This window comes from Limanda limanda, chromosome 8 (assembly GCF_963576545.1).
Source record: "Limanda limanda chromosome 8, fLimLim1.1, whole genome shotgun sequence".
Lineage (NCBI taxonomy): Eukaryota > Metazoa > Chordata > Actinopteri > Pleuronectiformes > Pleuronectidae > Limanda > Limanda limanda.
The window spans coordinates 13,175,765-13,199,099 of record NC_083643.1 but is presented as its reverse complement, the minus strand read 5'-3'; the positions used below and the strand labels follow the sequence as shown (position 1 = coordinate 13,199,099).

Here is a 23,335-nt window from a genome sequence, read left to right as displayed (position 1 = left end):
TACAAACTACTAACACACCTAACACAATGGAAGAGGATCAACACCATGACGTGCAGTTTCCATGTTGTTTGATTTATTCACAGTTCTTATCATACAGGGGATCTGAGCCATTCGAGTTGTAAACAAATGCTCGATCCACAACAGTGCAGCAACAATTCTAGGGATTAAAAGAACATAACAAAACAAAATGGCATAATTATAATATACATGTTCCAAAAAAATATGTCACGTTTATTCAATCAACAAATAAAACAGCTGTATTTCCTTCCATGATTGGTGTGTGTTGCTATAATAGTGCCAATGCATGGTATAGGTTTTTCACAAATAAGTAACATTTGGGCCACGTATTTTTGTAGTCAAGTATCAAACTTGTTTCTCTAATGAGCACAACTCTTCTGTAACCTTGCAGTTCACGCTGATTTCTGTTGAGGGCTAAAACTAGAATTTTTCATTATTTAATATTTTGCATCCAACAATCAAAACAGTACAAAAATACTCAGTATTTCCTACTGATCTGATCTCCTTTTTATCCAAACAAAAGTCCCAAATCCAATAGTTTTCTTTCAATTCCCTGTCAATGAATTAATCAGAGACACAATGACTGCACTTCCTACCACTAAGCTGAGTTTTCGCACCACATTTCTATAACTGCCCCTGACTCGTACCATGCAGATTTGAAAGATATGCTTTTACATGTTGAACTGTTGAAGCCTGTTTTTACCTTCAGGTAACATTTTGCCATATTTATGTTGCATGGTAAATTATCCTGAATCTGAGGCTCAATGAAGAAAAGGCATATTGTAAAAGACCTCCACTTCTACTGTCAAGTCTCCTTGTTACTGATTTCCTGTACACCTAACTGTCTTTTAAGAGCCTCCTCACAGCCTCACAAATGCTGGTGATTGTACAGGTGCAAAGCAAAGTCATAATGTAGTGAAGCATATACCGCTCAACCCACAGCCGAGTCTAAATTTATGCCCTCCATCTCTTCTCTTAATTTCCCCTGTTGTTCGTCATTTTCTTCTTGATTGGACTGAGAGGTTGTGTCTTGCTGTTCGTCTCCATCACCACTTCCTGCTGGGAAAAAACAAACCAGCCATATTTAGATTTTCAACAAAAGTAGCAATATATATTAGTGTATCCCAAAAACAAAAAGCAAAAATAATTTTATTAAAAGACAGTGATCACAACAGATTTGCACCATGTGGAGTTTAGCCTGTTCTGGCTGACCTGTGCTGGTTTCTGCCTCTTTCTTTTCAGTAAGGAAGATTCGTTGCATCATTAGCTTCTTCACGGTGTGGCACATGTACTTGAGCTCTGGAGCACTGTCTCCTTGTCCTGCACACGTATGCCAGAAAGAAGAAAAGAATAAGAAAAGAAAAAACGAGGGGGAAACCCTGACCTCAACACTACAATAAACATTGAAAATGTATATCTTACCTTTCTGTGGTCCCTCCTCGAACAGCACACAAGTTCCCAAAGCGTCTATTAAGAGGGAGGGATACAGATAAACAATTTACTTGGGCTCTTTCATTGCTGATAAACATAGTCCACAATTTGATTGCTTTTAGTTTAAACTTATTATTCAGAAATAAAACATCTAAAATATCTGTACCATCTACTGTATAACAAGATATTTGTGGTGCTTTTATTATTATCAGATTTCTGCAGGTGCAGTTCGCACACATTTGTCTTAATAGAGAACACCTTGGACATTGAGTGAGGTGCTTAGGATGTGTCACACAAAAGATGAAAACGAAGAGTCGGGCAGGAATAGAGATGCAAAGAGTGAGTGGGAGCTAAAAGACCATTGCATGCGTAAGATAGAAATAGGAATAGAAGTAAATTACATAAAGGTAAGAAATAGATATTTATAATACAACAATCAATGGAATTACTGCATATCAAGTTAGTAAATTACGCTTTTGACAAAGTGATGTGTTTTCAGCACAGCAACCTGCTCCAAGAAGAGGGGAAGGTATTTTTTAAGGTTAATTTTTACCTTCATATTCTCCTGCGAACACATACTGTCCAACCTGCATCATGGGCCTATCACTGTCAATGTCCTTGAACACAAAATGGAAAAAATAAAACCAGTGATTCTGCAGTGAGAGACTGACAGTGATGTTTATGTCAATTTCATGCAAACACACACAATATAAACACCTGCAACTCACCAGTATCTTGCATGTGCCTCGACACTTGGACAGAAAGTCGTTACTGATTATACCGGAGAGCTCCACCACAACTAGTTGCTCCTTAACAAACACATACACACACAAAGTCACAAGTTTATTATAATAATTAAACACCATGATTTTTCAATAGGTGAAAAGAGCACAGAGAGAAACCAATGCAAAAACAGTATAATGGAACTATTTACACAATAATTTGATCTGAATGGGAATAAATCACCTGTGGGATTCACTCGCTAAAAACCTAAACAACATTTTCTAAGGAGTTTCTCCCCAAACTCCTCATCGAAGTGTTTCAGTCAACACAAGAACAAACTCTGAAATCACGCTAGTTATCATTTCTAACCGGTTGCTAACGAGCTAGCTCGTGTTATCGTTATCCATACCTCTTCTTCCCATTCATCGTCCATGTTCACAGGGATTGAATACAAATATTATAATACCAATACATTTAAGCATTGAGTCTTGCAAATATTGTCAAGAGGAAAATGCCGCTCTCTCGTCCTGCAGCATGTCTTCGATTACTTCCGCGAATGTACGGTGTCCGATAGGAAATGGTGGTCCAGTGTTTTGAGTCTCCTCTACCTTCAGTTACATAGTCCGACCATTGAGGGGCGCTGTTGCTCAGGTTTACAGTTACATGTTTAATAACTGAGCCGTTTCTATCTATCTATCAATCTGTCCTTCCGGCAGTCTGTCTGTTTGTCTGTCTGTATGTCTGTCTGTCTATCCATATATATATATCTGTCTTTCAGTCATTCTGTCTATCTACCTATCTGCCTGTCTGTCTGTCTGTCTGTCTGTCTGTCTGTCTGTCTGTCTGTCTGTCTGTCTGTCTGTCTGTCTGTCTGTCTGTCTGTCTGTCTGTCTGTCTGTCTGTCTGTCTGTCTGTCTGTCTGTCTGTCTGTCTGTCTGTCTGTCTGTCTGTCTGTCTGTCTGTCTGTCTGTCTGTCTGTCTGTCTGTCTGTCTGTCTGTCTGTCTGTCTGTCTGTCTGTCTGTCTGTCTACCTACCTACCTACCTACCTGTCTGTCTGTCTGTCTGTCTGTCTGTCTGTCTATCTGTCTGTAGGTCTATCTATCCATCCATCTATCTGTCTTTTTGTCTATATATCTATCCATCCAGCTATCTGTCTGTCTGTCTGTCTGTCTGTCTGTCTGTCTGTCTGTCTGTCTGTCTGTCTGTCTGTCTGTCTGTCTGTCTGTCTGTCTGTCTGTCTGTCTGTCTGTCTGTCTGTCTGTCTGTCTGTCTGTCTGTCTGTCTGTCTGTCTGTCTGTCTGTCTGTCTGTCTGTCTGTCTGTCTGTCTGTCTGTCTGTCTGTCTGTCTGTCTGTCTGTCTGTCTGTCTGTCTGTCTGTCTGTCTGTCTGTCTGTCTGTCTGTCTACCTACCTACCTACCTACCTGTCTGTCTATCTGTCTGTAGGTATATCTATCCATCCATCTATCTGTCCCTTTGTCTATATATCTATCTATCCAGCTATCTGTCTGTCTGTCTATATATAAATATATATATTATATATATATATATATATTCAGCTTACTGTCTGTCTGTCTGTCTATCTATCTAGCAATTTGTCTATCTCCATATGCATCCATCCGTCTGAGTACGACTGGATATAAATATTGTCTACCTGTAGGTGCGCTCATCCACATGCAACATTAATGTTATTAACGTTGTCCTGACCTGCAGGAGGCCATAACCCGAGTGATGAGATGAGATGAAATGAGACGATACACTTTATTGATCCCAGAGGAGAAATTAATCTGTTAAAGGCAGAGGCGACAAAAACAAAAAAAGAAGCTAACACATCAAACATATTTCGCAAATAACAGCAACAAAAAGAAGGGGGAAAAAAACACTCACACAACCCAGACGCCAGGTAAGAAATGCTAATAAATCAAAGACCAGAGAATATGTCTGATTGAATCATGGTTTTTTATTAAGCGAGGAGACACAAAATAGGTGAAACAAGACAGGACACAGACTGTGACATATTCGAGGTGACATGACAGGGCGGCTACGGATGTCTATGACTACATTATAATCAAAGTGCACAACAAGGAAAATATATTAGGAACAAAAGCCTTGGTGATATGAACATACGTGTGAGAATCTAGACGGTATGTTTTTGGTCTGTTTGGACTGTAGTTATTTTACAGAAGTGAATTTTTGGGCCTTGCTGACTGTGGACTGTAAAATATCAGAAAGGTATAGGCCACGGCCTGAACAAACCTGATTCTGTCGATGCATATCATAATCAAAAATCCACCTAAAAGTCTGTTATTACAAAATATTTTTCAGCGAGTCAATATAAAAGTTAATTTAGATTATATGTTATTCATAATCTAAAGATGTTATGTTGTTAATGAAAGAAGCTTTATCAGTTTTATTACGGGCCGTGTGGAATTTATTCATTAAATGTAGTCGCAGACAACATGTTTGACAAAAAAAACAACATATATTTATTTTCAATCACACACTATATATTTACAGTATATCAGGATGGATGCAGTTTGTAATATCATATGCTTAACAGTCGTTATCAGTAATTATACTTATTTTTTAATCCTTAACAGTAATTATCGCTTTTCTCTCCTCTAGTCGACAGGGTCAGGGATCAGGGTCGGCTGAGGGGCAGCACCTCTGAGGGCGGCTAGAATTTCATCATTGTGCTCGGGACGTCTGGAGGGCGGATGTTTCTTCTCACGCAGTCGTCCACCTGAAGGACCATAGTGAAAAACAGGTAGTAATAACCAGAAGATGTGATAAATGAATGAAATATATTCACGAAAATGTAATCATCTACTATCAAGTGCATTTCACCCATGTGCGATATTTCATCTGGCACATTTACATTTTTGCTATTTGTTCGAGCGGCGCGGATAGATCTTGGTGCAGGGGCGGTCACAATGCTGTTTTAATCTTGAGGGAAACAGGGTTAATATTAAAGCATGTTTTCACTCCTGTAATTTCCTGTTTGTGGTAACAATAAATAGCCGAATGTGGATTTTGTCCCCAAAAAGGGGAAATTGCAATTCCATTATCTTCTTATTCTCTGTACTTAATATTTAACCACTGTGCTTTATGGCCTATTGTACAAATATAAAACAGGAAAATAGCTCAATATGTAATTTTGTTTTTCTAGCATTATAGAAAATATTTTTATCGAGAAGATTATAGAATAAGGTTGAGAATATACGCCCAGGTGCCATTGAACAAGGCAGGTGACTGTTAAGCGGAGCAGCTCGGAGGCTGACAATAGGCTGTTTATACCTGTGTAAATGTAAAGCAGGTTGACGCTGACGGCGCCTCAGCCTCAAAGAGGGAGCGAGAAAAAAAATAACATTTTGAATCAGAATCAGGCAAACCAAATTAAAGGGGGTGCAAATCCCCCGTGAGCCGTCTCCCTCCCCATTTCTGGCCTATCATCTATCTCTGGACCATGGTGGGGTTGTCATGTCGACCAGCCCACAAGTTACTATGACAACGGCTCAAGGGGAAGCACTTGCTAGGGAGGTTATTGCCTCCTTGGGGATGTAAGAAGGACAGGGGGAATGTGTGCGGAGACAAAGATAGAGGGACTTATATACACCACGAAGCCTCAAATGAAGGGAGAGGTCAAGTTGGAGTGTGTTAGCTTGAAGTGTGTTTGTGTTTGCGACGCCTGGTCCCATTCATAATCATTCACAGCTGGACACAGTATGTCAGAGTTGCCCCGTTGCATCTTTGGTTGCACAGCAAAGTTTTTGCTCCCTCCTGGGCGAGGCCCGAGCCCCTCCAGTACATGATGTATTACACCTCCACCCCAACCGCCATACCCTGGGGCAGAAAGGGGCGGGGGGCACGGGAGGGAGTGACATTAAGGACCCTCCAAGGTGTCAGATGGGTCCCCAGCTAACCTCAACCCCCCCTCACATTTTGTCATATAAATGTCATAAAGACAAGTTTGGAGTTGGGGAGCTTTTGGTTCCCTTTCTGCCTGGGGGGTATCTGAGTGGTTAATTGCCCCATTAGCAGTGACAGGGTAAATTGGTGGAAGGGCTAACTATATATTACAATGAAAACAACAACCCCTGGCATAGACCTGAGGGCATTGAGACCATGGTGTGTTTTACAGTACGGCCTGTGCATGTTCAAGTGTGTATGCAAAAGAGAGTGCAAGTGTAAATTTGAGATGAAAATGTACATTCACATAAGAGCTTTAATATCGGTAAAATATTACAATTCCATATTTATTACTACAGATATGAATTCACAGCGTCAGTCTGAGGGTTCGTCTCCTCTAGTGTCTGTGCTGAAGTTTCTCAAGGCGAACATTTACACTGACTCTATTGTGGAATCATTTGACTAACGTGAGAAATGTGAAACTGTTTTTCAGACAAGACAGTTTATTTAATCGGGAGGCAAAAACATGCAGTGGGCTGTATGACACACGCCCCACACACACAACATAGCACATGTATATTCACCTGGCTTTTTATTGTTTTAGATGGGGCCTATAAAATGTGGTCGCAAATTCAAATGGAAATTGAAATCTACATCAAAAACCACTGATGCAAATAACACCAAGGATTATTAGAAAATGTTTTATTTCTGTTCCATAGCGCGCTGGTGATAATTTGTGTGTGATGAAAATACAGTTTAAAAATCCAAGCTAAATTATCAGAGGTAATTTTTTCTTTTCATATCGTAGGTACATGAGAATAATCTGATCAACCTTCTGTTTATCTCAATATTTCTCATTTTATTAAACCTTTTAAAATCAGGAATGGACCTATCAGCACTATCACACACACACACACACACACACACACACACACACACACACACACACACACACACACACACACACACACACACACACACACACACACACACACACACACACACACACACACACAAACGTTAACATTTTACAGTAAGATTTTCAGTCATCCAGGTCATGGTTGTGTTTCTAAGTGCCACACAAAGGCAACTGGACGTGCTTGAGGCTCTTGAATGAGAGATGAAACGCCTTTGTGCAGCACCTTCACATATGGACTGACGTTAAAATTATATCACCACTCACTGCCATTGTCTTTTTGCTCATAAAATCGCATAAACTCGTCACTAGTCTCAAACTGCAGCCATAACAAGAGAAAAACACCCATGTGGGCATAAAGAAAACTGAGGAGCCCCTGATTTATGCCTGTGGTAACCTGCAGTCTTTGCTTTGTTGGCATGTGCCAGACAGACAACGTTTTAAATCGTAAAATAATTATTAAATGCACTGCAAACGTGGGTCATATCATTTAGCACTTAATTACAGGCCAATGCATCGATTCTTTACACATTTACAGATGCGCAACTGCAGGAAAAACACCAAATCTAAATGCCAGTGCACTCAAAACCAACATCACGAAATATCATTAATATTCATGTTCTATTCCGATATGGCCTTGTAGTGCCGTTGTTTCACGCAACAGTGAGCTGATAGTAACCGCTATAACAGTTAATGCAATAATGCTCGCCTTCCTTTTTCTATCCTCCTGTGGAAACCAAGATATTCCTATATTTTTTGCGTAGGGAGCTTTTGCTGCAACCCTGCATCCTCTGTTAAATCTTTTTTTCTTTTAAGAAAGAGCAGGTCAGATCAGTAAGTCAAAGTCTGATCCAAGAGTGAATTTGATCTTACAAATAAAGGTTGTTTTCACCTTTTTAAATATGGACGATCGACAGATTGCACATCCAGCGTTAAATTCACAATAGTATTATCATAACAATGGAGCCGAGTGGCGAGGACGGGACGGCCGGAGCAGAAACCCCCCCTGAAGGTCCAGCATGTGCGGTGACAAACACAAGGATGGACACGTCAATTTTGATCCTGAATTATATATATTTCTCATTGTTTAACATCTGAGAAAAATCAAACAGCAAACTAACACCCGCGAGCCAGACCCGCAGCGTCCACCTGCTCGGTTAAATAACAAAGGTGGAAGGTGTGATTTCTTATACAATCATATTCAGACGACACGTTTTTTTCTTTTTGTATTTAATCTTACAATTTTTTCTTACATGTCTTTGTCTGGGAGAAATATCAGTCTCTCAAATCCCGGTGCTTATGAGATACAACTTTTCAAAAGCAGGTGATCTATCAGACAGAAATGACAATAAATTCATAAAAACATATTGCGATTTCAGCGTGGAATATAATCTATAACCCCACAGTGATAATCCGTGATTTATTTAAAAAGAAGATAAGAATATGATTAAAATAATCCTCAAGGGCCTTTGAGTGTGTTTGTTCCTCAACAGTGAATCACGGGGATTGCGTCGCATTTTGTGGCACTTTTTATTTTGCATTAAACAACAATAATCATCTAAATATCCTGTTACGACAAAATTAAATTAACTTTTATTTCGACGCTGCGGTGTTTTGTGTTGTTTCTATTGTGTATTTATTTATATGAAATCAAACAATTTCTGAGGAATTGTTTCATGTCTATGTTTCTTATTTATAAGCAGAGGTTCAACAAAAAAATCCGCCTTAAGTGTATCATTGGAATTTTTCCATCCATATCAACCATTTTATAAAAATAAAATTCAACATTTCTGTAATTTCTATTTTCCTCTCCCCCTTGTCTTCTCTCTGCGTCCCCGGTCGGCTCCCCGCCCTCCCCTCTCTCCCTCCCTCCCTCCCTCCCTCTCTCTATTCCCCTCTCTCTCTCTCTCTCGCGGAATCCTATTGATCCAAACGGGCTAATTAGCGGTGTCTGCGCAATTACGCACATGCGCACTAGGCGTAATCTCAGCCATTTTTTGAAGGAAACTAATTAGCAGGAATAAAGAGCCAAGTGTTTTTCCCCCCACAGTGATCAGAACTCATTCTACCTCTGGAGCTCGCACAAACCCCTCCGTCCCCCCCATCGCCTGTTTACTACAGCCTATATGTAGCTTTAATTACACTGTTGTTTGGTAACAACTTGGACCCCGCTGCTCCCTCTCTCACTCCCTCTCCTCCTTTTTTTCCCCTCTCCTCTCCTCCTGGCTCCGTAAAACACGCAGAGGATCCCTCATAAGGAATGAGTGGTCCCTCTATACGACTGTTTTGTGGACTACTTTACATTCCGCATACGGAGCTTTGTGCCGGAGCCGCTGCAGAAATGTAAGTGTGCCGTTTGTTTACGATATTGAAAGAAGCAGGGGGAGCCGGGAGGAAGCGATCCGGCGGCGGAGGCAGGGAGGAGGAGGGTGGTCGGTCAGCGCTGCCTGGTCGTTTCGTGCAGATCTACCGTCTTTTGTTGCTGTGTTTGTGCATTGAGTCACCTGTTACTGGGACCTGAACGCGATCACTCTTTGGGTTTTTGCGGAACGCGCAGAGTAGTCCACTGTAAACAAAGGCCGGGCTATAGTCTGGAGGCTGGATGTTTGGTCAGCGAGCTTGACAACACACACCGAGGCTAGGGAGTGAACTATCCAAGTCGCCGTTCAGTCAAACAGCCACGAATAGGGCAAAGAACGGAAGGACCACAGCTCAGTGCTATTTACCTTGACTCTGGAGAACAGTCTGTGGTCTGCGGTCCACTGGGTCCTCTTTAAAAAAAGCAGCGTTTGTCCACGTCCAAGTGTGTTTGTCCTCCTATACAATAGCAAACAAAATGTATTATCCTAAAGTGTAGCCACACAACTCTCCTCTCGGTCTCTTTCTCTGTTCCCTTCACACACCCCTGTCTCTCTCCCTTCTCGCCTCTGAACCAACAGACACACACATACCACACACACTTTTTGTTAGATCTTTCCACCTGATTTCGTGTTGCTACATCAGTACCAGGCAAACCTCCATAACAAAATGTGATTTGTGCATTCAAATTTTTCCAAACCCTATCATTATGCCTGCTAGATTACAGGTGCTCTGTCTGTGTATGTGTGTTTGATTGACATGATCAGAATCAGTCTGCAGTGCACAGCAGGATGTGTACACATCATGACACACATACGCTAGATATACACACACACACACGCCTTGTTAAATGATGGTTTCCCGCACTTGTGATCGATGGAGAGCCAGGAATGCTTGTATAAATAGTTACATTGCCGATAGACCCAGGTTATTGATTGCAGTGTAAATGAAAATCTTTATCAGATTAGAGAGTGTTCTCAGCTGCTGGCAGCCAGGCTCAGCCCCTCAGCGCTCCCCGGCAGGACAGTGGACAGCTGCAGTGGGCAAGGGTCTGTGGCCTGTGACATAAACACAGTACATTAAAGCACTATCAGAGTGCCGATATGAGCCATATATCTTTAAGCTGCAGAGAGGGGAGAGAGGAGGAGGGGGGTAGGCTACGAGGGAGAGGGTGTTGAAAGAGGAGGGGGGTTGGTTGAAGGAGAAGGTGAAAGGGTACATTAAGGTCTCTCCTTGATTAAAAAAGGTCAGTAATGAGATTGTGGGACACAGGGTGAGAGAGATGTATCTGTCTCATCTGGCATCAATCCGTCACTCACGAGAGGAAAGGCCAGATTAATTTTTTTTAGGAGGCTTCTGTAGTAATGCATTTTTTTTTCATGACATACTCGATTGTTTATCACTTATCTGCAAATAATCATTTCTTTATGATAAAATGCCAGCTCGTGATTTCAAAAGCAGAGGAAGTGCAGCGTGAATATGTGCATATTTTTAAGATTTATATTTAAAACACAATACACATTATTTCATTGATGTGTATGTATGAGGGTGTGTTTGTGCTGGGCAAGCAATGAGACTCAGGGGACTCAAACAATATTATATATTGCAAACAATGGGGACAAGTCAGAATTTAACACACTGCTCTACAACATCACACACTATTGTCTGCAACATTACCTCAAATTTCCAGCAACACATCTGAAATCTAAATAAAAATTGTAGAAGCATCACAATTGTTTGTTGTACCTTGGACTAAATTACATTTTACAGGTGCTTTTATTGTGTTTGCACTATGTGTCATAAAATGGTTTGTGCCTCACATAATACCTAATGTGAAGCAAAAGATGGAGACACGGATACATGGGCTTTAAAAAACAGTGGTTTTATCCGCTTTTATCTAAGTGTGGCAATTTAGTGGAAGCCCTTTAGCTCAGAATCATTCAGTTCTTTATTTAATCCTATCCCCTGAGGAATATTATAGACCTCCTGCGTAGCCTCTACCCGCATTCCTCTACCTAGTTTAGTGTTCATGCTATTGATTTTCCCATTAAGGGCTAACGCTAACCCCTGAGTAACCAGCCTCCGTATTGCGCTCTGTGAAGGCTGTATTGAACAGATGCTATCCAGGGACTCTAATCAATGGCTTCCACTGTTATGCAATATTATTTACATGACTCATGTATTTCAATTCTTCTCTTTTTTTTCCCTTCCCCTTTCCTCTGCCTCTGTCTATCCTGTTGTCTTCTTTTTTCTCTCAGGTGGGGTAGCAATGTGCGGCAGCTGTAGCCTCTGGTATGGACAGCGGTGAGGGAGGCGGAGGGGATGGAGGGGGAGGAGAGGAGAGAGATGCTGACCTCAGTCCCCAGGCTTTATCTCTTCCTCTCCTGACCCAGGCGGTCATTCCGGAGCAAGGGTCATCCTCTTATACCTCAGCCATGGCCCCTGCCAAAGAGCCCCTGACCCTGCCTCAGCAGGAGGAGGGCGCAGAGGGGTCCCAGGCTAGAGAAGAGACCCAGGGAGGGGATCGGAAAGACGGAGGCCGACACACACAGGAGAATAAAGCATGTCAAAAGCAGGGGATGAGGGAAGACTTCGGGGAGGGAGATTTGTCAGGGCAAAAGAAGGAAGAAGGGGAGGTGCATGTAAGTGTGGGAGAGGCGTCAGTTACAGGGGGCCTCCCAGCAGCCCTTTGCAGCAGAGGCGGAGAAGAGGAGAAGGAAGAGGAGGAGGCCATCTCAAACCAAAGCCAAACCAAATCCAAATGTTCTTTATTACCTCAACAGAGCCAGCACAGCTCTTCTTCCAGCACTGCAAAGGCCAGTTGCACACTCGACAGCAAAATAGCCGCCTCTCCAAAGCCCTCTCCCACATCTTCCCCCTTTCCAAAGCCCTCCCCTTGTCTTGCCACCTCTCCAAAGCACTTCACTGGTCCATCCTCCTCTTCTGCCCTGCTGAGCGAGACAGAGGTAAAAGACATTAAGGGAGATCAGGGCTGGATTTCTGGGTTTCCTCAGAGCTTTAAATCCCAGCAGTCTACTCTGGCTTTACCACTGGCAGGTACAGAGCCTGCCAGCACACCTGCTGAGGATGATGGGTCGGCAGGGGTTTCTCACTCTTCCATTACCAATGGAGATGGTGCCAAAGCTCCAGAACCAAATGAAAACCAGCTAGACACAGAAGGGGACGACGAGAGAGACAAAGAAGGAGAACAGAAAGAAGCTGTTCTTAAAAACCTCAACCAAGACCTCTCTTCGAGTTCACTGACGAGTCACATGACCATAATGCACTCACGCAACTCTTGCAAGACCCTGAAATGCCCCAAATGTAACTGGCACTACAAGTCCCAGCACACACTGCAAGTCCACATGAAAGAGAAACACCCAGAGACGGGGGGCCAATGTGTGTGTGGTGCATCCGGAGGAAAGTGTGTGTGTGGTGGTGCAACACAAGGTGTGTGCAGTTATTGCAATTCCGGAAAACCCCATCCTCGCTTGGCCCGTGGTGAAACCTATGCCTGCGGCTACAAGCCGTACCGCTGTGAGGTCTGTGACTATGCTACCTCATCGAAAGGCAACCTCAGCATACACATGCAGTCTGATAAACACCTTAATAACGTTCAAAATGGGGGAAACTCTAATGGTCACGTGCACACTTCTCACATTACCAACAACAGCAGCCCCTCCAATGGTCACACAGTGGATGAGCCGGTATACAAGCTCCCACTCTCTATTACCACGCCTACAACCCAGCCCGCCAAGCTCGCACCACCTGCACACTCTCACTCTCATGGAAAGCGGTGGCGGTGTGATGTGTGCGACTATGAGACCAGCATTGCCCGAAACCTGCGCATACACACCACCAGCGAGAAACACACACATAACATGCTACGGCTCCAGAGAGGCTACTATCTATCTCACTGCAGGAGCCTCACTCCACAGCTGAAACACCTACAAAACACAGGTGAGTAACACTTCACTCCTCCTCCTGTCATCCAAGGTGAAAGTCTTTCATTCTTAAAGGGTTTCACTCTCTGATTTCAGGTGCCGAGCTCTCCTTGAACATGCGACTCACCAGTCAGCAAGTCACAGAAGCGCCAGTCACCCTTGGGTCTACACTGACTCCCTCTCCTTCCCCCTCTCCCTCACCCCCTCCAGCCCCATCTCTGTCCCCCACTGGACCGCTCTCTCAAGGCATGTTCCAATGCCTTGTCTGCTCCTGCTTTTCATCTGACAGCACAGAGATTGTGGAGCAGCACTTGAATGCGCCTCGCTCCTTACCCCAGTCTGAGTGGTGCTCCCTGGTTGCTGGTGGCTGCCACTGCAGATTGTGCGGCTACACCACCCCACTGAGGGCTAACTTCTCCTTACACTGCCAGACTGACCGACACCGCTCCCGTTACCAGCTTACTGCTCACATCCAGGAGGGAGGAGACAGGGGTCAGGAGGGGGTTGCCCTTATTGCTAAGGGAAACCCCGTCCAGGTGAGGTGCAACCTGTGTGACTATGTGACCAGCAGTTTTGAGAAGCTACGAGGACATTCCCTGGGTTCACACCATGAGGCCGGCGTCAGGGTTTACAGGGTCAGTACATTCTCAAAAATAACCTCAGGACCTATTTGAACAATTTATGTTAATCATAGCAGATGTGAGTCATGTTTTCCAACCATAATAATATCACGCATTCTCTGTCTTTAGTTCCTGCAGCAGTATGATGGTGAGGTTGATGGAGGATCGTGGCTGTTCCATTGTCTCCTATGCAACCACTCCTCCTCCTCTAAACTCCAAGTACTGAAACACAGTCAAACCCCAATCCATCAGCAGAGGGAAGAGCTTCTACAGCTGCAGCCAATGGGTGGAGAGGAGCTGGCAGCCATTTTTACCATCAGGAAGAGTGCTGATGGCGTCACAGGTGAGAATACGAACTGTGTGGGTGTGTGTACTCGCTGACATAAGAGCAGCTGTCAGGGGGTTGAGATGAAAAGAGTGAGAAAATGAGTAATGGCTGCTGCTGAGATATTGATTGAGTAAATTGATTAGTCAATACACATCCTTGTTATATCCCCAATCACCCCTGACAACAGCTAACTAGCACCTGCTAATCAATGAACCAATGCAAATCCTGTGAACAAGAATGGGGGATGTCGAGGCCAGTCACCGGTCTGTGCAAAGTAAAACACTGAATTTACATTGTCTGGAGTAAGTGGACAACAGACTCCCAACATCTACAATGAGTAGTTCAACACTTAAGTTGTAAATTAATTCTATCCTGTGATTTGCCTCTTTGTGGATTAAGACTTATTGAGGGGAACTGATGGCTTGTAGGTCCAAATTACCTCTACTCCACCTCTGAGGAGAATCTAATGGGGAATCAATACTTGATAAATACTGAAGGAGGCAAGGAAAAATTAGGTGTGGTCGAAAGACACTGGCCTTTTTAAAGGATGCTATCTGGAGAATAATATAAACTACAACAAGCCTGATAGTTTGTGAGAAGACATTGTACGAAGCACTGTATTTGCATAACGTTAAGTATTTGTCTTTTCCCCTTCCAGGAGAACTCAGTGATGATGTGGAAACTTCCAGCGAGACCAGTGGTATTTTGGAAACAACCAAAGACACATGTAACTCGGGGGTGAAGCAGATTTCCGAGGAGACAGGTATGGTTGCTTCTAGATGCAAAATAATTCAACACACTCTGCAACATATAACTCAGATGATAATGTCATAACATATTCTAAGTACGACTCTATTTTAATGTCAATTAAATTTTTTCCTAGAAGAAGAAACCAGGGGGGAGGAAAGAGACAAGAAGGAGTCATTGAGCTCCGTCAAGCGTCCGTCCTCTGGATACGCGGAGATGGAAAGCTCCATTGAAACCAAACGCCCGAGAATACACCAGCAAAATGAGAACCAGCAGGTGAGCTGATGACACACGTTTGAATAATTTAAATTTCCCATGTGCACATAAACTGTAGAAATGGCCACAATGAATGAACGGATGCGGGGACTGAAAGACATGGCCGTTGCTCGTGTTATCTCAAAAACCCATGCACACCTATGCTCGCTTGTTGCTTTCTAATCGAAGCATTTTTTTCTCCCTTCTCTCAGACTGTCCAGTGCCCTCTGTGCCAGGTTAAACTCCCATACACACACCTCCGACCGCATCTCACACATCTGCACAGTGTGGCACAGGACTGTGTGGACAAGCTCATCAGCACAGTAAGTATAAGTATGCAAGTGTGTATTTGTTGTGTTTGCGTTCATCGGAAAGCAAAAAAAAAAAGAAAAGAAAAGAAGGCAAAGCGATGGGGGATGGGGGAGAGTGAAATGTAGGGAGACAATTCCATTAAGAAGGCACCAGAGAGAGAGGCAGCGCTTTTTTTTAATGCATGTTTAAGTAGCTCCTCGCTATCATCTTTGATGCAGCCGTGCATTCTGTGTGTATGTGTATGCGCGTCTTTTAGAGTGGAAGAGAGAGGGTTTGACTGAGAGTGTGAGGGGAAAGCCAGTCTTTCTATAATGCATGTTTAAGTAGCCCTCTATTACCAGAAGTGCAGTCAAGCTAAAAAGGGGCCCCCATGCTTTTTACTGTGTCTCTCCAACTAACAAAGACTGGTCATCTATCCACATCACCATCCTCCATCTCCCTGGCCCGTATGCTAAGTGGCCTTTGTCTCTTGCTCTCTTCGCCTCCACTTCACTGACTGCTTTTCACCCTTTCTCCCCTCTGCTGTCCCTCCCTCCCCCTCCAGCGACTCCTATCATTCCGATTCTGCAATCTCTGTCCCTCCCTTTCTGTCTCTCCCAAGCTCTCTCTCAATTTCTTATGAGTTACCCCTCCCTTACCCGCACTCTCTCGCCAAGGCAGTTTTTTTTGTTCATTGCCCCATACTTCCTCCCTCCTCTTCCTGCACTCTCTCTCTTTTTCATATCCTACTCCCCTTACCCCCCCAAAACCATCATCCTCCCTCCTTCCCCTCTTACCCCTCCCTCACTCTCTCTGATAGTAATTGAGGTTCATTAATTCAGACTGAGGTGATGATGGCCATTATGTACCTTGCTTTCCAATTACGCTCTCTAGATTAAGCCTGACCTTCAGTTTTCTCTGCTGTGTGTGTGTGTGTGCGTGTGTGGTGTGTGGTGTGTGTATGGTGTGTGTGTGTGTGCGCGTGTGTGCGTGTGCACATGCATGCATGGTTGTTCCTCTCTTTCTCTCTTATGAAGCTGTTATGCAGAAAAAACTCTTGTCATGTAAATCTCATCCTTAGTTGTCTGTCCTTTCCTTAGGGTAGCTAGCTGTTCACATACAGTAGATAAAGATAAAGTATTTGCTCTCAGTGCTTCAAGCTGTGGAGATTGAGGTTTTCCTATATGAAGAATGATTTTAAATAAATTCATTATTCACCTCAGTAAAGTTTTATTAAACCCTTGGGGCATGTTGAAGGGTGTCGTAGGAGCTGAAGGGCAAACCCACATATCTCTAACCATATACACGTATTACCAAATTGATGTGCCTAGCTGCCCATACTGCTTTGCAGGCAACTGCAAAATCTAATAACCCAGATTCACACGTTAATGTTTTATGATATTAGGAAAGGGATTGCAGGCGCTCCATGTTTATACATCTTGATATTTGCTTGCTATTATGCCATACAATTATACATGTTTTATTCATAATGTTGGATTAAGAAAATATGGTAATCCCTTTTCTCTTTTATTCTGGATAGGTAAAACAACACTGAGTGTAACTATCATGAAATGAAAATAAAAAAGAGACACAAAAATTGACGAACAAATACATTTTCTTTCTACCAGGTCAAACCACCCATGGAACAACTGCCTCATCTGCAGATGGAACTACCAACAGACGTGTGCACAGATGAGACTCCAGAAAATAAAACCGCCAAGAATAACAATGCAAGTTGTGTCAATTCCGCTGATTCAATTGCCTCTGTTGATTCTCAGAAAAAACAAGGTTGGTATGCATGATAAAACTGACCACATCTTAGTAATTAATATTAAAATTAGAGAAAGATGGTCTTGTTGGCCTAATGTTATAGAAAAAAACTGTAAATTCATAATCACTTTAACTGTGCATTTTTCAGGCATTTCAGTGGCAAACACTGAGGGAGATGTAGCCGCACCCAAAGATGTCACAGCTCTACTTACCCCACCCCTTGAAGAAAACACCACTCACCCTTCCAATGGCAGACTGGCTCCTCAGTCCCCGACTCAGATCCCCCCCTCCTCACCCATCTCCCCACCTAGCGATCCCCCTTCTCTCTCTGATCGCCATGGTTACCGGTTCCGTTGCAGCAGGTGCAGCCTGGCGTTCCCCACTCAGGAGAAGCTCCAAACGCACTGGCAGTACCATGCCATGAGGGCGGCGACAGAGTGCCCCCTCTGTTCTAGACAATGCCGCAGTCAGGAGGCCTTGCAGAGACACATTCAAAACACACATTCACAGCTGGACAACACACAGGGGCAGAGTACAGTCTTACCACCTCATACTACTCAATATATGGAGCATAATACGAGTTCTGTTCAGCAAGAGTTAAGTTTATCACCACAAGTGGGTCAAGAGGCAGGAGAAGGGGAGGATGAAGACATAGAGGAAGAAGAAGCAATGGGCATTGAGGGAAAAGAGGAACAACAAGAAGAAGAAGTTCAAATTAAAGATAAGGATACAGTTGGTGAAGAGGATAAAGTTGAGGAGGATTTAACTGAGCCAGAGAAAGGGTCACATGAGGAGATGATATCAGAACATGGTTCCAACTCTCTTGTCAGAAAGTGCTCTAACCCCACATTGGACCGCTATCTGGATCCATCCAGGCCCTATAAATGCACCATCTGTTCAGAGTCCTTTACTCAGAAAACCATTCTTCTGGTCCATTTTAACTCTGTGTCGCATCTTCACAGGGCCAGACGGGCCCTGCAGGACTCTGGCACAGGTGTTGCGGCCCCTGAGGCTCCCCGCGGCCCAGACTCTCGACCCTACCGCTGCAGACTTTGTGGCGTAGGCTACAGCCAGAGCTCCACACTGGACATACATCTTCGCTCTGTCCTTCATCAGACTAGAGCTCGTGCTGCCAAGAACACAGCTCAACAGACCCCAGCATCTAATGTAGCTGTTCCATTGACCACCGCTTCTACCCAGCCTGGTGCCACCAGAGAGGAAATATCCAAGAGTTTGCCTTTCCCCAAGAGGCTAGATGGAACAAGCTCCTCAGCCTATTCACTATTTGATCCTAGCCTAGCAACAGAGGTCAAGCCAACCTATAACCAAAATAGCCAGCAAGCTAAAAAGAAAGTGGCAGAGCTTATAGCATCTCGAAATCAGCTAATGCTAATACAGCAGCAGCAGTTAGCCCAGGCTCAGGCACAGGCCCAAGCTCAGTTACAACAACACACAGCTATGCTCCAGTCCCAGGCATTGCAGCACCTCCCCTTAGGGATAGAGAATCTCCTTAAACAACACTTCCCCCTGACTCCAGACAACTTTCTGTCTCTGCAGCAACAACTTCTCCTACCATTTTACTTATCAGGAGACATGAAACTAGACATGAGCCTAGACCTTGGTCAGTTACTATTGGCCAACTCCATCCAAAAAGAACAAGTTAAGGTAGAAGCTCAAACTGAGTCCCCACCTGAAACTGATGAGAAACAAAACCATAAACAAAGCTCCAACCCAGCTGTAAGCCAATTTAAGGATCATGTGCAGTTTCAGACCAAGAACGAAGCAGTCCGCAGAGGATCCTCCATCAACCACACTGAAAGAGAAAACAGCAATACTTGTCTTGAGGAAGAAAAAGAAGAAATGCATGTTACTACGGTTAAAAATGAGAGTCAAAAGGAGGAAACCCATTCTCCCTCATTTAATCTACTTAAATTGCAGTGTCCGCCTCCCAGAGTGCCCTATGCTGCTGCGAATGGGGAGCCTCTTAAAGCCCTACTACAGAGTTATGGCTATGAATTGGCAATGCAATATACACAAAGTAGACACAGACACCAGCAGCAGATTGCCACTCAAATGATACCGTATGAACAACAGTGCTCTGATCTCAATAAGATCGTTGCTTGCTTAGAGGTCGAAAAAGAGAAGTTAAATGAAACAGAGGATGGACAGGTAGTAGTTTGCAATGAGGATAACAACGTAGTACATGGCAATGGAGACAGAGATAGCAGCTTATGGCCAGAGAAAACTCTAAACAAAGGTGAAAAAGCAGCAAATGAAGAAAAAAGATGCTGTGGAGCAGGTGAAAAGTGCAAAGACTGTGGCAAGTTATTTTCAGATGCCTTGATTTTAAAAACCCACCAGGAATACATTCACAGGATGATGTTTCCCACTGCTGTACTGGAGAGGTTTTCCAGAAAATACAGGCTGCAATATGACCAGATGTACCCCCTCACACAGCCTAAATCTATGGAGAATTCAACTACATGCCCCCAGGATGCAGTCTCAACCACATCCACATCTTTGGAATCAGAAACACCACAAGAGCCAATTAAATCTCAAGTGAAAACCATTTCACCCTCACCTGTATCCTCAGTTCCAGATCTCGTTACTAAAACATCTGCTACGACTACAGACCCACCCCAAACTGCCTCATCAGTTTCTTCTCCTCCATCACCATTGCAACCTCAAGAATGTCCACAACCTGAGATTCCCATCCCAGGTACATCAGCTACTTCTCAAACCACGTCCCCAGCTAAATCCATACCTAAAATACCTATGTCCTCTCTGCCCTTGCCCCAGCTTCCTATACCCCAACTGCCTTTACCTAAGCTTTCCCTACCACCCATTCCTTTCCCCATGGAACTACCTCTCCTCTCTCCAGCTATGATGCAGTCTGTGGCTCTCCAGACCCAACCTTGGTTAGACTTAAGTGTAAACCCGGAGTTGGCAAAACTCTACCAATCTCAACTCAATCCAGCAATGCTAGGGCAGCAAACACAGTTTAGTCCACCGTTGCTAAGTCAGACTCCACAACTCAACCCTGCATTGCTGGGTCAACCATCCCAGCTCAGTCCCATCCAAACAGGACAGCAACCTCAAGTCAGCCCATCAATGCTTGAACAGCAGCAGGGTAAGCGAACCCGAACACGAATCTCAGAGGAGCAACTGACTGTTCTGAGGAGACACTTTGATATTTACAGCCTCCCCAGTGATGACGAGATCAACAAAATGTCTTCTCTGTCTGGACTGCCTCACAAAGTCATTAAACACTGGTTCCGCAACACCCTATTTAAAGAGCGCCAGCGAGACAAGGATTCTCCTTATAATTTTAATAACCCTCCAACCACATCCCTGGAGGAGGGAAAAGAGGAAGTAGCACAAAACCAAACTCTGACACTTGAACCATGTTCACTATCCCCAGCCCCCCCAGCCATCTCTCCACAGCCCCAGATAACAGATATCCAGAGAGGCGAGCCCCATAGGGGTCGACGCTCTTCCCGAACTCGCTTTACGGAGCAACAGCTGGAGACCCTACAGGGGGTGTTTGAGGCCACTCCCTACCCCAGGGAGGAAGAATATGACAGAATGTCTGCTCTGTTGTCTCTCCCTAACAGAGTCATTGTTGTATGGTTTCAAAATGCAAGACAGAGAGCCCGCAAAAACCAAGACGGGGGACGGGGGACTGATGATGGATTAGAGGGAAAGAACCAGCCTGACAACATTCACAGACAGAGAAGTGGCTGCTTCAAGAACGATGAAGATAATGAGGATAACAGCTGTGGCGATGAAGGACAAGGTGACTGTGAAAACTCCATGGATCTGACTTATGAGTACTACACCCAACCTGACTCACCTGTCCTTGATTCTTACACTAAAGACACAGAAAGTGAACAGCAAACATTTAATGGCGAACCGACACTTGCAACCAGGAAACGAGAGGATAAAACCACCTCTTCTCATGCTGATAAGTGCCCAGCTCTGGTTCAAACTCAAAATGGAATTTCAGATGCTGACTTTCATCAGAAGGAAAAGGTTACAGTCAAGAAAACAGGCTCCTCTTCAAAACTTGAACCTAAGCTTCAACCAGAAAGTACTCCAGAAAGATCTCAGCCTTGTTCTTCCTCCTCTTCACAAAAGACCGTACCCACCATCCCGTCTATATCTCATTGCAGCCAGGCGCATACCCAAAGTTCTCCTTCACATCAAGCTTGTGAAAAGCCTGCTGATCCATCACCTAACCTCCCTTCTGCTTCAGAGTCTGAAAAAAGCCACACTGGGCTGCCTGATTCCACCTCAAGCCTACTCAGTGAAGCCCAGTCACAAAATCAGCTGCTTCTCCAGACCCAGGCTCAATTCCCATGCAGTGTCTGTCCAATGTCCTTGCCAACATTCCAGCTGTGGCAGGAGCATCAGACCAGGCACCTCCTGGCAGCTCAGTCCCAGGTCCAACTCATGCATTCTGGCTTCACAGACCGAACCATGCCTTACATGATGCTTCACCCCAACCACACCCTGATGGCCAGCCAAATGCTTTCAGGTGCTCTGTCCCAGATTCATCCTAATCCCACACATTCGATGATGTCACATTTAAACAGTATACAAATTCAAAACACAATGTCTGATCATTCAAGTAACACCCTCGCGGGTCTATCTCAAGGTTCACTGACACCTATGAAGCAGAATACGAAGCTTATATCAGAAACCAGTTTTGAAAGCCAGAGGAGCAATAGAGAAGTTGAGGAAGAGCACAGAAGGGATAAGCGTCAGAGAACCACCATCACCCCAGAGCAGCTTGAAGTGTTGTATCAGCGTTACAGCTTGGACTCTAATCCTACCAGAGGAGTACTCGAAAGCATCGCACGAGATGTGGGCCTAACAAGACGTGTTGTTCAGGTAATATATTTGTTGTGTTTTAAAAATGGGAATTATTTTACAGAGAGATAAATAAGAGAAATGACATAATGAAGCTCTGTGTCTCAGTTTTTAAAACACATGGGTTTTTCCTTCACAGGTCTGGTTTCAGAATACACGAGCCAGAGAGAGAAAAGGACAGTTCCGGTCGATGGGGCCAGGATCCAGTTTCAGCTTGGGTTTGAATCACCTTCGCTGCCCATTTTGCAGGGCTCTGTTCAAGGTCAAGAGTGCTCTGGATGCCCATATGAGGTCCCGTCACTGGGCAGAGGCTGAAAGAGCAGGTTACAACTTATCAATGAGTAATGTATCCAGTGGGCAGATTGGGATGACCGTGTTGTCTGTCATGGATAGACCGGGCCCATCTATCACCTCCAACCCTATCCAAAACCCTGCTTATGTCATAAGCAACAAAGAGATAACTGGGAGGCCGCCTGTCACCTCTTTGTCTTTAACCACTGATCTGAACAACCCAGAGGATGATGATGAATATGAGGATGATGAAGAGTATCCATGTGAGGAGGGTTCCAGTATGGCTGACCAAGAGTCTCCTAGTCCTGAGGGATCTGGGGGTCCAAGCTCTGATTGGGGTGAGACACAAACTCTGCAGCAACACCACCACCATCAGCAACAGCGCCAAAGGACACAGATGAGTCACTTCCAGGTACTGCAGCTCCGAGACTTCTACAGGAGTCATCGCACACCCAACCGACATGAGTGTGAGGCACTGGGCCAGGAGCTGGGGCTACCTCACCGCGTGGTGCAGGTAAATGCTACATTACACATAATTAATACTTATTAAAATGTTATTTGTTCTGTTTAAATGTAAATTTTCCAATCAAAGCTCTTCAAGATTTTAAGAGTACAATGGTTAAAATGTATTTATTCTTTAACAGGTGTGGTTCCAGAACGCCAGAGCCAAGGAGAAAAGGGCCAGGAGCCTAAGCTCTGACTCTGCAGAGAGGGAGCAGGCTGAGCTGTCTGCAGGAGCAGGGGAGAGGGACAGAGCTTAAAGAGGAGGACCAAGCTCCCTTTGCTTCCTTCTACGATGTTTTCCCCCAAACCACTCCTGCACCGGCTGTCGACCTTCAAACATATACCATGTCCACTTTGCT

At 44.2% G+C, this 23,335-nt stretch overlaps 2 protein-coding genes across 3 annotated transcripts; one reads left to right on the top strand and one right to left on the bottom strand.

The window, feature by feature from the left end:
- Positions 1-51: 51 nt before the first annotated feature.
- Positions 52-2,718, bottom strand: gtf3c6 (general transcription factor IIIC, polypeptide 6, alpha). Of its 2 annotated transcripts, none has more exons than XM_061075886.1 (6): positions 2,582-2,718; positions 2,178-2,258; positions 2,003-2,066; positions 1,441-1,485; positions 1,231-1,338; positions 52-1,077 (listed from the first exon to the last, which is right to left on the bottom strand). In XM_061075886.1, exons 1-6 carry the CDS (start codon positions 2,603-2,605, stop codon positions 950-952), a joined length of 450 nt encoding a protein of 149 aa, XP_060931869.1. In that variant the 5' UTR covers positions 2,606-2,718; the 3' UTR covers positions 52-949. The 2 variants fall into 2 exon arrangements, with proteins under 2 accessions (XP_060931869.1, XP_060931870.1); XM_061075887.1 differs by having other exon boundaries at positions 52-1,074.
- An 8,930-nt stretch (positions 2,719-11,648) lies between these two features.
- On the top strand, positions 11,649-23,233 carry LOC133009419 (zinc finger homeobox protein 3-like). Its single transcript, XM_061076921.1, has 10 exons — positions 11,649-13,314; positions 13,395-13,933; positions 14,048-14,261; positions 14,905-15,009; positions 15,133-15,269; positions 15,461-15,571; positions 17,168-17,327; positions 17,458-22,202; positions 22,321-22,986; positions 23,117-23,233. Exons 1-10 carry the CDS (start codon positions 11,649-11,651, stop codon positions 23,231-23,233), a joined length of 8,460 nt encoding a protein of 2,819 aa, XP_060932904.1.
- The last annotated feature ends 102 nt before the right edge of the window (positions 23,234-23,335 follow it).